Source organism: Mauremys mutica, chromosome 3 (genome assembly GCF_020497125.1).
Source record: "Mauremys mutica isolate MM-2020 ecotype Southern chromosome 3, ASM2049712v1, whole genome shotgun sequence".
Taxonomy (NCBI): Eukaryota; Metazoa; Chordata; order Testudines; family Geoemydidae; genus Mauremys; species Mauremys mutica.
This window is the reverse complement of record NC_059074.1, coordinates 59204763-59218786: the sequence shown is the minus strand read 5'-3', so window position 1 is coordinate 59218786 and position 14024 is coordinate 59204763. Positions and strand designations below refer to the sequence as shown.

The following is a 14024-nucleotide window of genomic DNA, read 5'->3' as shown; positions in this document are numbered from 1 at the left end:
GAGTTCGGGAAAGCTGCACCTGTATTCCCCTTGTATGGTCAAACAAAGGCACCTAATCTCAGGCTTCCGTCACCCCTCTGGGGTGGAGACACAATTCTCTTTCCTTTCGGACTTGGATATCGCCAGGCTGAACAGTTTCCTGCCATCACTGTGTTATTCCCAGCAGAGGCAGGCTGCCCAAGGAGGCCTGCTTGCTGTCTATTCAGGGATGGTTAACTGTGGGACTGCCCATATTTATATTTACCACACAGCTTTTTCTATGCAAACCTATTTTGTTCTTAAGGTAGGACTACAGAAAAAACATATTACAATGAAAGAATCTACACGTATGCTAATAAAGTTTACCAGAGATCAGACAGCACTAACATGGGCTCTGTCAGGAGCAGTCCTTCAACATCCCACCCGCAGGGTTTCCTTGTGGTTACCTATTCATCTCAGCTTCAGCTCAGAACAAGAGTCCCTCCAGGCTGTTCCAACTGTTCCCTAAGGACTGGGGCCCTCTGTGGACCACGGGTCCTGTCCATTTGCTGGATCAGGAAGAAGGCAATGAGCCTGTGTAAAACAGGCTATTTATCCAAAAATCCTTTCTTTGTCTCTTGGTCCCTGGGGAATCTAGTTTGAACTAATATATGGGCACCTCTCCAGAAGGTGGCTTCAAAGTGTCTGATAACTGAAAGAATTACATTAGCATCTCTCTCCTCCTTGAGGAGTTACATACAGTGCCACAATAACAGACACAGTAGCATTTTGAGTACAATAGGCCCCAAAAAATTTTACCTAATTCAATAAGGTTTAACTTAATTCAATAGTTTATCTTAATTCTGTACAGTTCGTCTAGGAGGTTGCAGGATATTGTCAGTCTGGCACAGTTTCCACTAGGAGATTTTGTGAGACATCACAGGCTCAAAGACCAACAGCATGCACATGACACATGGTGGGTAAATGTTATTCTGTTAACCTAGTGCTTTTGGCCAAGGTCAGCTCAAGAGCTGGTTGAAGCAAGACAGAATTTCTGCTGGTTGTTATTGAAAAAAACTTTGAGGTGTTTGCAGCCATTGGCCAAAGATGCATACCGGTAACTACTCAAACCAGTCCACAGTTTAGGAATGCTCCTGAACTAACAACCTGCATCTTGCTATGATTTCTAGATTATGCTGAAATGGAAAATCACATCATGTTATATGGATTCCAAAATGACTAACAGTAAAATTATTTAGGCATTCAGTACGCGTGGCATGAACGTGTCCCATTAATCAGAGAAAAACAGTATGATCATCAGATCCAGGCACAGTTCCATTTCTCTAAGGGTCAAATCCTGCCCAAAGTGCATTGGCACAGAGCCACCAGGACTCATGTGGATCACCTTCGGCTCCAGACTGATTGAGCTTGGTCCTGAATGACCATGTACCATTCTGAACTGACTACACAGAGAAAGATGTCAAAAGTGGCAGTGCCTCTCAGCATCCCAGAAGAGAGGAGAGACGGAGTCCCTCCAGGCTGTATCATTGGCCAAAAGCTCTGAATCAGATATGTCAGCCAGGGAAAGAAAATGGGGACATCCAGCTAAGATTACCCTCAAGCCAGTGGTGTAACTTAGCACAGAATTTGTCACTGAAGTGCCTACAATTTGTGCTGGAGTTCATTTAACAGAAAACTTTGAAAAACATCCTGTTTACAGCCAGCTCTGCTTATACGCTACAGTGTCCCTGACCCCTACCTGTATCACTGGGGTTTTTACCAGAGACATATACATGTAATCAGGACTTTTGTTTTCAAGATTTTATATGCTCCTGTTGGTTATTACCCAATGAAGTCAATCGTCTATGCACTGACCTCACATTTGGCTATATTTATATATATTATTTATACATATATATACACACATATTATTATTTGTATTATGGTGAAGAAAGAAGTTCCAACTGTGATTAGGGCCCCATTGTGCTAGGCACTGTACAAACATAGTGACACACAGACATTGCCCTGAAGAATTTACAGTTTAAATAAATAACATACAAAGAGTGTACAGAGAAGGGATATAAAAAATAAGGAGTGTGAACAATGTGATGGTTTGCAAAGGTCATATTTGCATGGAAATGATTATAATGTCACAAGAAGGGAGCTGCGATTTCAAGGGAGGAAATATTCAACAGGAACAGATAAGCTCTTAAAGACTGTTTTTCTCCCAGTGTCCTTGGTAGTAAAGCACAGAAAGAAGGGAAAAATGTAAATATATAATATACAAGCACAATGTCCTTCAGGGTTTTCTGTGAAGTATCCGGTGCTCTTTAACCACAACAGGATGTGTCGAATGAGAAAACGGCTACAGAAAGATGTTTTCTTAAACGCTTCCCTTTAATATATATATATATATTCAATGTCATGCCAAGTAACAAAGAAAGCCAGCAAAGGAATTAACAACAAAATTCTGTTGTCTGACTGGATGGGTCAGAGGTAACTAATGAGATATGGAGGTTCTATGTCACCTGTTCACTGCTAACCCAAATATAAAAGCTGATAATATCCAATGGCTATTCAGTGGCCTATAGGAACTGAGTTTGGTGATCTCAGTCCACTTCTAGTGGACATATATTCACATCACAAAAAAACACTATCACAGCTGGTACCCTTTGATCCATATTGGAATGAAAACAAAACCTTTTGTTGTTTTTGCAAGAACAATGTTCATTTTCACACTGGAACCAGAGCACTTTTCAAAATGGGAAGGGGCTGTGTATGCGTCAGTCATGCTCTACAGCCTGGTAGTTAGGGCACTGGATTGTGATGTGGGAGACCTGGGTTTACGTCCTTGCTCTGCCTGACTCAGAGCAGAGAGTTTTTCATCGCAGATCACTCTGAATCAGGCAGAGCAGAGCAGAGACTATTGGGTTTCAGACATACCAGGCTACAGAGTATGACAGCCTTGTTCTCCCCTCACCTACCAAAGTTTTTCTCAAAACCAGTCTCCACAAAATGTTTCAGTTTCAACAAAACAGCATATTGTGACGAAATTTCATTCAGTCAAAAATGTTCTGCACCAACTCTACTTATTCACAAATTGCTCGGTGATAAAACCTGCAGACCTTCTATTGCTGAGCAGCACAGATAACCAGAAAACCTTTGAAATGTCAAATGATATTGTTGTGCATATAAACACTTCCATATATCTCTAACCTTTATGAAACCCTCATACTTAGAAAAAATGAGATGACAAATGGCAGCTTTGCTTTTTATAATTATGTCAATTAATAATCTGTTCAGCTCTAATAAGCTCTCTCTCTTTGGTGGTTTAAATATTTGCTTCTGAATTTAATAATTGGTTCCTTCTATGAAGTCATTCATTTGTTCTGTCGTAGATATACATCTAAATCACAGGCATTAAAGAATACATACTTCACACCTCTTAAATAGTATCAATACTGTACAGATCAAGATAAGCAGCAAAAGCACCAAATGAGTTACTTACCTTGTACATACATTTACGGTAAAATGGTTTATGTCATTTTTGTCATCTTTTATGACAACATCTAAGTCAAAAGCTTCTTGACTTTGGATAGATCTGCGCCTTCTACCAGTGATTGAATGTTTCACATTGTAAATAATGTTGAGCTAAGGGAGTACAAACACAAAACATAGATGACGTCTGTACAGCAAAAATGAGTTCAATAAGACAATTGGCTTGATCTCAAAATCTATAATGGTAGAACTCCAGAGAACAGGTCATATTAAGTGTAGCGATTGTCTAAAATCTGGATTCTCAAAGGAATACAGGAAGTGTCAGAAAACTACAAGTGCAACACTCTGAATGTCTTATGATACAGTGCCATCCACTAAAACCTTAGCAGAGCCCGACTGAGGAAAATGTGTGAGTTCTGTGAAATGTAGGATTTCTCTAACTAGCTTCCACTGTTTGATAATGTGCACTGCTGCAGATATTTCCTGTCAATTCTGAAATGCAATGAAAGAAAACTCTGGACAATGACACTAACAGAGTTAGAAAGGAAAAACATTCATGTACATGGGAATATGGAAGGAGAGCAAATAGGAATTTTTACTCACAAAATAGTTTTATTTATGGAATTTACCTTGATCCTATGTGTCAGGTGTGATATATTATAGCAATTCTACATTCAAAATAGATTATGGTTAGCATTTTACTCTAAGCTCAGTACAACAGAGAGAGATATTTATTTAAACCTTAATTATCACATCAGCTAGTTCAGTAACAAAAAGACACCATGACAGTCATCAGCTAAACACAAATCAGAAATATCAGTGACTGAGCTTTCATCTGCCTGTTCAACAAATGCAGGCCTCTGCCAGGTGATCTACACAAGGAAATGTGACAGTGTGTCTAGCAGAGGACAGTGGTATACATATAAAACAAGCCAATACACTAGACACCCCGGCAGAGGATTCCTGATTTATTTAGTGTAGGAAATGTGCATCAGCGGCTTTAAGCAGCTGGAGAAGGGTTGTAGAACAAGAATTTCTTCAGGAAGGTCTGACTAATTAGATGATGATCTGATTATCACAACATTTTAGGAAAGTATAAATGTGAACAGCCAAACCCAAGATGCTGAGGTCAGGATTAAATGACCATGAGCACTTTCTTGTGCCAGTCATTAGAGAACATTCACCAAGGAAGGGAAGCAGCTGGTGTGGCATAGTGGACCAAACATGCCAGACACAAAGCATTTAGAAGTTGCTAAGAGTTAGACATAAATGTCAGATGCCTTAAGACTGAGAAACTTGCCATGTGATATTGAATTATAATGGTAATATCTTCCCACCGAACACACAGTACACAAGCATGGTTGGGTATCTGGAAAGGGACCAGAGGAAGAGTTTATAATTCAGCACCTCAAGGAGAAGAGCACGTGATACAATGAAAAGCTCAACTTTGAAATTCCTAGAATGACAAAAACAACTACAAGATGGTGAGAAAATTTACTATTAAGTGCTAATAAACATTGGTTTGACAGACTTGTGATTATGCCCAAGAAAAGGAAAGTCAGCTTTTAGATAGTTTTCATATACAAATCAATACTCCCTCCTTGTCTTCTTAGCCTTTCAGATAAATCTCTGGGGACAGCAGAGAGAACTTTACTTTCTGCTTATTATATGAAAATAGCAGAGAGTTAGTTGTGTTTGAAAAGATGAACAAACTGCCATACATCACTATATACCTCACTACAACAGTACAATAGAAGAGGATGTAGGAAATTGTACTCCACTGCCATACAATCATTTAGCATGGTGCCAGGCAAAGAAAAGATGTTAGTCTAAATTCAAAAGGTACCACAAAGCATGGTACAAGTAAATCAGTAAAAGCAGAGGGCCCTTTAATTTTCTGTGAGCTGCTTTTACTGCTGTATCTTCTGACCCCTTGTGTAAGTTACACCATGTACTCCAACTTACAGATGCTTACTCCTGTCACTCTGTATAGTGTCTCTGAATTTAGCACTCAAGTATAGAGATGATTCAATAAAGACACCACAAAGATGGCAAACCACCACTGGCTCCGAAATGAAAACTTCTCTTGAACAATAACGTGTCCCGAGGCAACTGAACAAGTTCAGGAATAACACAGAGGATAGAGTGGTCAGTTTATTGGAGACATGTTGTAAGTTTGGTATAATCAAGCTGGAACCCACACAGCAATTTGTCATCACAGGAACAAGTTGTTTTAGCTTTTGCCAGGAAAAACAAATGCATGAGAATTTACCACCAGCACATGGACATCTGAAGCAACATACTGAACAGGTCAGTTAGCAAACATTTTACTGGAATGAGTTACTGCTGCTAAGGTCTGATTTTCCCTTCCTCCCTTCTCATGGGTGAGGGGAGGTTCGCACAGGAATGGAAACAGTTCTTAATATAAAAAGGTTAACCGAAGCCACCTTCCTTGGTGCAGCCTAACTAAATAGCAGAGAATCAGTTAAAGGCAGACTTGTCCACTCTTCTTGTAACATGGGAATACCAGAGAGGGGCAGGGAGAGGAAACTGAAATTTAATATTTTGCATCCAAAAGAACTTTAAGAAAATAATTTCAATGGTATCACATCCAAAAAATGTGAATTATTTTGAAGGTCTCCATAAAGTCAAGGACAACTTCCTTCCTTTCTTATTCTTAAACTATCACCATAATAAACATGCATTTGGCTGAGGGCATTTGTTGAAGGACGTATTTGCAGCATTTTCTATCTCCAATTAATTTTTTCTCTCTTTTAATTATTTATTATCCTGGGTGAAAACGTGTTGGGAAAATGCACATCTCCAGAGAAGAAGTGGGTATTCACCCACGAAAGCTCATGCTGCAAAACGTCTGTTAGTCTATAAGGTGCCACAGGATTCTTTGCTGCTTCAACTGGTGTAAATCACTGTGGCTCCATTTCAATGGAGATAGGCTGATTTACATCAACTGGGGATCTGGCCCTTTGTCCAAAAGGCTTAAGGAGAGGAAAGATCAATTTCTTTAGGACACGCACACTGTCTGCCCATACCAGGCCAGAGCTACCTTCCTTTTCAAAATGTAGGGATGGACTAATCCTGCTCCTCTCCAAGCCAGGACAATAGCTTGCTATGCAAGTTTATCAACTGCAAGATCAAGAAACTACAAGAAAAATGTCGGCCTCTGCAATTTTCATGGCAACCTAGAGGGTTTGGAGAAGAGGCAGCTGAAACTCATTTACAGCCCACTGCGACCAATGTCAGAGAAGGTTACAAAGTAACTAGCAGAATCATCAAGAACTACACAGGTTTTTCTAAGAATGTATCTTGTGGAGAACTAATGCTCTTCCAATAATGGTCAGTCCTTGAGATCCCAACAGGAGATGGCATGGTACTTTCTGGCATTTAAATGAATCAGTGTGTGACATGCTACATCTGGAGGTAAAGTCAGATCCGCGGAATAGAGTGTCTGACTACTGAACTCTGATAAGGTCTAGGACAGTGGAACCCAGCTGAAGAAATAAGATCATGCTGTCATATGCTATCTGATTTAGCAGACAAGATCCAGTTCCTGCTTGCAGCTGGGAAAAAGAGAAATCTGATTTGAACAATATCAGAGCTCCTTCCTGAAAAGCAACCCCACCAAGGGAAGCAGGAGGAAAGAGGTGGTCCCACCTAAGAATAGTTTTATTGGATGAAATGCCTTACTCCAAAGAAAGAGTAAGGATAAAATTGCAGCATCTCTGCCTCTAAGCTACAAGAAGAAATACAACCAAAGGGTGATTTAGATCAGCGGTTCTCAACCAGGGGTCAAGGGCCCCCTGGGGAGCCACAAGCAGGTTCCAGGGGGTCCACTAAGCAGGGACAGAGTTAGACTCGCTGGGGCCCAGGGCAGAAAGCTGAAGTCCCACCGCATGGGACCCTGAGCAACTTAGCTTTGTGGGAGCCCTGTGGCTTGGGGCCCCGGGCAATTGCACTGTTTGCTACCTCCTAACGCTGGCCCTGGCTTTTATATGCAGAAAACCAGTTGTTGAGGCACAGGTGGGCCGTGGAGTTTTTATATCATATTGGGGGGGCCTCTGAAAAAAAAGGTTCAGAACCCCTGATTTAGATGAAGCAGATGAACTGGATCTAGTAGTGTAGACCATTGTGCATCTGTTTGGTTTTTGAACCTTAGTTATCATAGTAGTCTATTAAAAATGTACATTATACAGTATTTCTCATTAATGGTGAAAGTTACGTAATATCATTGCTTTTGGAAACCATCTCTGCTAAGTTCCCCTCTCCCAGCCCTTTTGATATGATGGATGAGCAAATGTTACCCCACTGAGATATTCATTCTCATCTTGGCCCACTGTGTGGAATCTAAAATTATTGTCTAACATATTGGAACTTTGTTGTAAACACAACTAGCATTTATGTAAATGCATAAAAAAGACTGATGATTTATGAGTCTGCAGTCACTGGAGCTTGATGCTGAATGAACAACGTACATATCTTTAACTGCTGTTCATTTGATAATGTTCAGTCATGCAAATTTATTTGTAAATGTCACTTATCCAAATATTTATCATTTTAAAAGAGCTCTCAGTTCTCTTTCCTGGTCTCCCAGCTGTGTCAGGACATCGAAGAGAAGGTCAAACAGATTATAAGAAACTGGAATTGGAATTTGTTATGACTTAAAACTTATGGCCAGGATAGATTAAGCTCAATTTACCTTGAGTAGGCATAGTAATGGTGGGAGCCTTTTCAAGCATTGTGGTAAAATAGGCTATAACTACCAGATATACAGTGATCTCTATTTTTAAATAAAGAAGAATGGGCTTAATCCCAATGCTAGATAAGATCTAGCTTTTCCATACTGTCTGCTACAGGGTTTCTTGCTCCTTCCTCTGAAGCATCTCGCAGTGACTACCGTCATATAAGATACTGGACTAGATGGACGGGAGGCCTGATTCAGAATGGCAATTCCTATATTCCTACTTTTACCTACATAAATTGCCTCTGAAATGTAATTGAGCATAATGAACAAGATTCCCTTTGGCAGCTGAGCTCTGCTAGCTAGGAGACTGAGAAGCATAAGGGAGCCAGTTACTGGTTCCTCTGAGGACCAATCGGTGCCAGCCCTAGTTTAAGACAGAGAAGACAAAAATTAAGTCAGGGCTGCTTGAATTCATACCATAAGGTCCTCTGGATCCGAGCAGAGGTTTGGCAAAGTGAAGTTCCGCTACACTTCTTTTCCTTCCCTCCTCCTCCCTCATATTTCCTTTATACTGGGGTATGGGTGGTTGGCGCAAAGAATTCCCTACTGGCAGATTGAAGGCAGATTCTGACCTCTTTGTGTTGTCAGAGTAGCACAAAATGGCTAAATCCTGCTAAAGAGAACTTGGCCTTCCTCACAACTGTTTAGGGCAGAAAGGGAAGGGTTGCTGTACAGTATTTAAACAACTGTGACAGTTCAGAAGTGGGAAAGGTAATCTATAAATTACTAAGAGTGTACCCATGTTCTGCACTGATTTACAACCTATCCAATCACACTGGCTTCAATGATTGTGCAGGGGAAAAGTCTGCACAGAATTTGACCCACATCATTTTGGCAATTAGTAGAGTGCCTTGGAGTTCATTTAAGGTGCTATATAAATACAAGTTGTGTGCAATGTTGTTTTGTGCAGTCATATTGGTCCCAGGATATGAGAGAGACACCATGGGCGAAGTAATATATTTTATTGGACCAACTTCTGTTGATGAGAGAGACAAGTATTACCTCACCTGCTTTGTCTCTTGTCATATAAATACAAGATTCTTCTTATTTATCTAGTTTTATGAAATTTCCTATTAACATTCTTTCTTCAAAAACCACATTTAAAAAGGATCTTAAAAAAAAGAGTAAGTATAAAATATCTTCCTGCATACCTGAAAGATGGCAAACCCGACACCCTTTGCTGAAACTGAAACAGCCGTCGGTTGCATAGGTGCAATCTGAAAGAATGACATGGTGATTTAAACATATTAAAAAAACCTTCCAGTGATAGGATTGATTAGAATTCTTCCTCATTTTCTACAGTACCTCTTTGGTCTGAAGAAGAAAACGGTTTTGAGTATCAACTGAAAACGTTACTGGAGCTTCCAGACTAGGTCCAGTCACTGTTAGATCAATTTTTGTTTTTCGGGAAGTAATGAGAGCTGCAAATATACTCAAGGCTTGCAGGGCCACGATGGTGTCCTGTTGAGAGAAACAAATGCTTTTATATTAAATATAAAAGCCTGCAAACTAGGTGAGCGCCAGGATCTGTTAAACTTTGTCTATACCAAAAAGTTGCATTAAATTAAATGCGACCTCTTAGCATGGACACTCTTAACCTGATTTAAGAGTATATACATAAGGGCTGTATCAATTTAATAAAATAATCAGTTCCTAACTAATTCAGTTAAGTCAGTATGTAGGCTAGGTCTTAGATAATTGGGGCTTTCTGACCCTTACTGTGTAGACTGCACTGTCCATCTAGCTGACAGTTTGGTAATGATAACCATTTCTGCTGGAATATTACTACTGCTTCCTCCACAGATAAAATGAGATATTAGTGATAGTCACAATGGGCCACATCCCAAAGTCCTTATTCAGGGCCAGATCAACCCCTCCCATAGTAAACCCAGGAAAGAGGAAAGTCCTGTGAGGATTACCTCACAGTTACTGCCACATCATTTCGTCATGGGGGTTGGGATTTCCCCCCCAACTCCAGATCCCCTGAGATATGCAGATAACCAGGGTCATCCATGGGGAGATCCTGTATTTCTGCTTGGGTTGTGGGTCTCTGGTGCTCCCCTGCCATGTTCTTTGGCATCACAGCTCTACTGAAAGGCCTGACTCCCATCAGAGCAAGGGGAGGGAGGTCGTAGTAAAGGCAATGCAGTCCCAGATACTCCTGGAACTTTCTTCTGGGGCTGTCTCTGGACTGCAGTTTGATTTTTATTTGTAGATGCCATGAAGGTCTGTGGCGTTTTGAACCGTGCTCACACCTTTATAAAGGCCTTGGCCAGTAGGAAGACAAGTTAAGGAGGAAATGAGCCAGCCACAATCTGGCCTAACCAGAAATAATTGTAAATATCAGACATTCTACAGCACTTTTCCACAGTGGCTTCCACAGTGGCTTGATCAAAAAGCTGTACCTCTGAGACACTGCAGATGTAAAAAACAGAAAATGTAAAAATAATTTTTGCCCAGTCTTACAGCCAACTTTTCAAAGAGAATTCCCCTCAGCTTCTACAACCAGCTTCTACAGATCTTTTGCTCCCAACATTTTGTGCAATCATCTGAACCCAAAAACACAGTATGTGTTTGTACATCAGCATTCTGCAGGCACACAAATTCTCCTTTTTTTGCGTGTGCAAAATATCTGGGTGTGCAAAAGTACACGCCTAAGTTAAAAGGCAGTTTTTCAAAATTTGGCCCTCTTGAGTTTAGAATGGGATCCGAACAAGACAACGATTTAATTTGAGGCTTCACATTGTCAGATAATGGATTAAGTTTAAAGCATTTGCTATTCTCTTTGCAATTATTGCAACAATAACAGATTCATGAACTGTAATGTCCTGTTCTCATTATAATTCTGTCATGATTATCAGAATTTTAATAACTCATATTCTGAAAAATATGGTGATGAGCTGTATTTCTTTGACCTTTTCATAATTCAGTTATTTGATTTACTGTTTATTCTTAGCTGTTGGTAATAGAAACACTGGTCTCTGCGGGTTTGGCACACAGAGGTTTTAATTATTCAATCTTAGGTCACCTTCTAGTAATAGGAAAATTGTAATATGACAGCAAACATTCATTAACAATGCAAAATCTGACTGTGCCAGTCATAAATATAATAGTACACGCTGACTAGTCAATCAGGAACATCAGAAATCTATATCTTTTTTGGTCCTAGCCATGTTCTCAAATTATCTACTTCACTGATTCCTTAAAATCTGGGAAATCCAGACTGAGTGGTGAAGTTGTTGCAGTTCACAGAGGACTGAATCACTACCACTTGGAATTCCAGCCTGAAGACTTAGATGAAATGGTATGGTAGAGAAGATGTAAATTATCGACTACAGAAGAAAATCAATGGTAGGTTGCAACTGGCAGACATTTCTCTGGAGAGGACCAAAATTTACCCTACAAGAACACTGTCTGGTCTCTCATACTTAAAGATGATGGTCCCTTTATAGTAGGAGAGCAATCAATAACAAAAAATGGGATAACTGTCACCACTCTACTCAAATTTCAGGTGTTTGGGAACCAAACTGATTGAAGGCCAGATCTTACAAGACCTCTCTCATACTGAAGTGAATGGAACTGCACATCGTATTAAGGACTAGAGGATCAAGCCCATAAACTCCATCCTGAATGCAACTGCAAACACACTGTTACTCAAACAAGCCCTCATGTCAACATGGATGAACTGGTATTGTGATGCCATGCAGATTGAACAAGGATATGAAATATTTGAGGTTACTTGTAAGTAAATGGCTAGGGAAAATAGTAGAAGAGAATATTAATCCCTTAACAGAATTTCAACAATTCATATATCAAACCTGGAGCATGATGTCCATGAGGGATGTTATAAATACATTATTCTTTGGTTGAATTGAGCATTATTCCTTTATAAAATTGTCCACACTACTCTTTAAACACACAAATTAAAAATGTTCTAATAAAACATTCTGATACTTTATGTATTGCAGACATACAAATTAGAAAGTAGTTTATGATAGTTTAAGTTAGAAAAGTATGACACAGACAGCCAACTGCTGTCTAACCTCACTGTTTGATAATGACGCAAACTCTCCAATATGGAAATCTCTTACAAGTCAGGGAAACGCTCTAGCTAATATAAAATAATTCACTCTTTAAATGTAACAAAGATGCTTTGGGGTCACACACAAAAATTAAGTAAGAACAAACTATAAAGACATTATTTTCTTTGGAGAAATGTCAAAATTAAAATAGATGAATCTAACCTTTATTGTGAGAAACAATAGATAAAAGGATGGATGAAATTCATTGGTGAGCTTTACCATGATGGTACTACAGTGACATGCTGCTAGATTTTCAAACTCCAAAATAAAAATACCATCTGGAAAACAATCTGAAAGCTATTTGCAACTGAGATATTGCTTTAATCAGTCTTTCAATTAATAATAATAGAAGTAATGTGTTACAAAGAACATCCTGGAATCTGTGGGAAACTGTACTGGTTTCACAAATTTATTCTTCATTTAACAGAACTAATATCTCTCACATTACTGTCAACATTTGAAAAAATGAATTGAATATGAACCTTGGTAAAAGGCAATGAGAATGAGATAAGACATTGTACTTGACTGAGACCACATTTTACAATAAACAGCTAGCTTAAACTAATGCATTCTCAAGTACTATATAGATCCTGGTGGATGCCAACACAACTTGGGTGATGTGATCTCAGTAAAATGGATACCTGCTGGAGGTACAGAAGATCTTCCATATTTACTGGGCATTTAGAAATTCTGACAATACTGGGTATGTACTACAGATGCAGTTAAGAACAACTGTAATTTGACAATGACAACTGGCTATTCTTCATGACTATTCATTGACTCCAAAAACAGTAACAATTTTCAAAGAGAGTTTGGCAGTTGCACTAGTGTGAAATGTCCCTTACTGTTGCTAGTAATTAATAAAAACAATAAAGGATCAGACCATATCACATTGATTTATACATAAAGTGAGCCCTGCCAGGGAAAGGTAGAGTCAGCTGATTACCCAGCACCATCTCTTCTGGCCTGTTTCCACAGATACCCTGTCCAAGGGTCCAGGACCCCAGACACAGAGAGGGGAAGACCGAGGGAGGAAGTGTCAGGAGCAAGGCTAGGGTAGACATTCATCATTTCCCCACAAACCTTGGGGAATCTGCAGGACAGCAAAAGCCACTGGATGCCATACTTTTCAGCAACATTCAAGAGCCAACCCCTTCTCACCATTCAGTGGGCAAATCTCACCTCTATTCCTAAAACAAATACAGAGAAAACCCTGGAAGGGGAGCCTCCATGGGCTCTCCCACAGCTTCCCCCCAACTCTCCTCTGTGGCTTTTTCAGCAGGAGGGGTGACCTGGCCTAATAGTGACCTCTTGTCCCTTTAAAAATATTTGAACTGGTTCTTCTTTTTCTTTGTTTAATATGTTTATTAGATAAAATGTATAGTCTGTGTTTAAGACCTAATCCAGCAGAGACTTTAAACGTGTGCTTAATGAGAACTATTTGTTACAGAATAAGAAACAATCAATATATGCTACAGAAACATTTAAAAACAATTAAAAGTGAAGGCCCAGATGTTTAAAGGGATTTAGATGTTGCCATTCTCAGTTGCAATGACTAACTGAGGCGCCTAAGACTCATTTTTGAAAGTGATTTAGGCACTTCAGTCTAAATCCCATTGGCCATCAATGGCATTTAGGATCCTAAGTGCCTAAATCATTTTTGAAATCAGACTTAAGCATTAAAATGCTGAGTGCAGCAACACCTAAACATCTTTAAGCATCTGGGA

General features: G+C 39.5%; 1 protein-coding gene across 3 annotated transcripts in view; it reads right to left on the bottom strand.

The window, feature by feature from the left end:
- The window catches only part of CD109 (CD109 molecule), a 202467-nt gene that overhangs the window by 135716 nt on the left and 52727 nt on the right, over window positions 1-14024 (bottom strand). For all 3 annotated transcript variants that reach the window (XM_045011988.1, XM_045011987.1, XM_045011989.1), the window contains exons 26-28: window positions 9521-9676; window positions 9367-9432; window positions 3467-3609 (exon numbers count right to left, since the gene is read on the bottom strand). In XM_045011988.1, the coding sequence (XP_044867923.1) occupies window positions 3467-3609; window positions 9367-9432; window positions 9521-9676 (365 nt within the window). The remainder of the gene's footprint in view (window positions 1-3466; window positions 3610-9366; window positions 9433-9520; window positions 9677-14024) is intronic.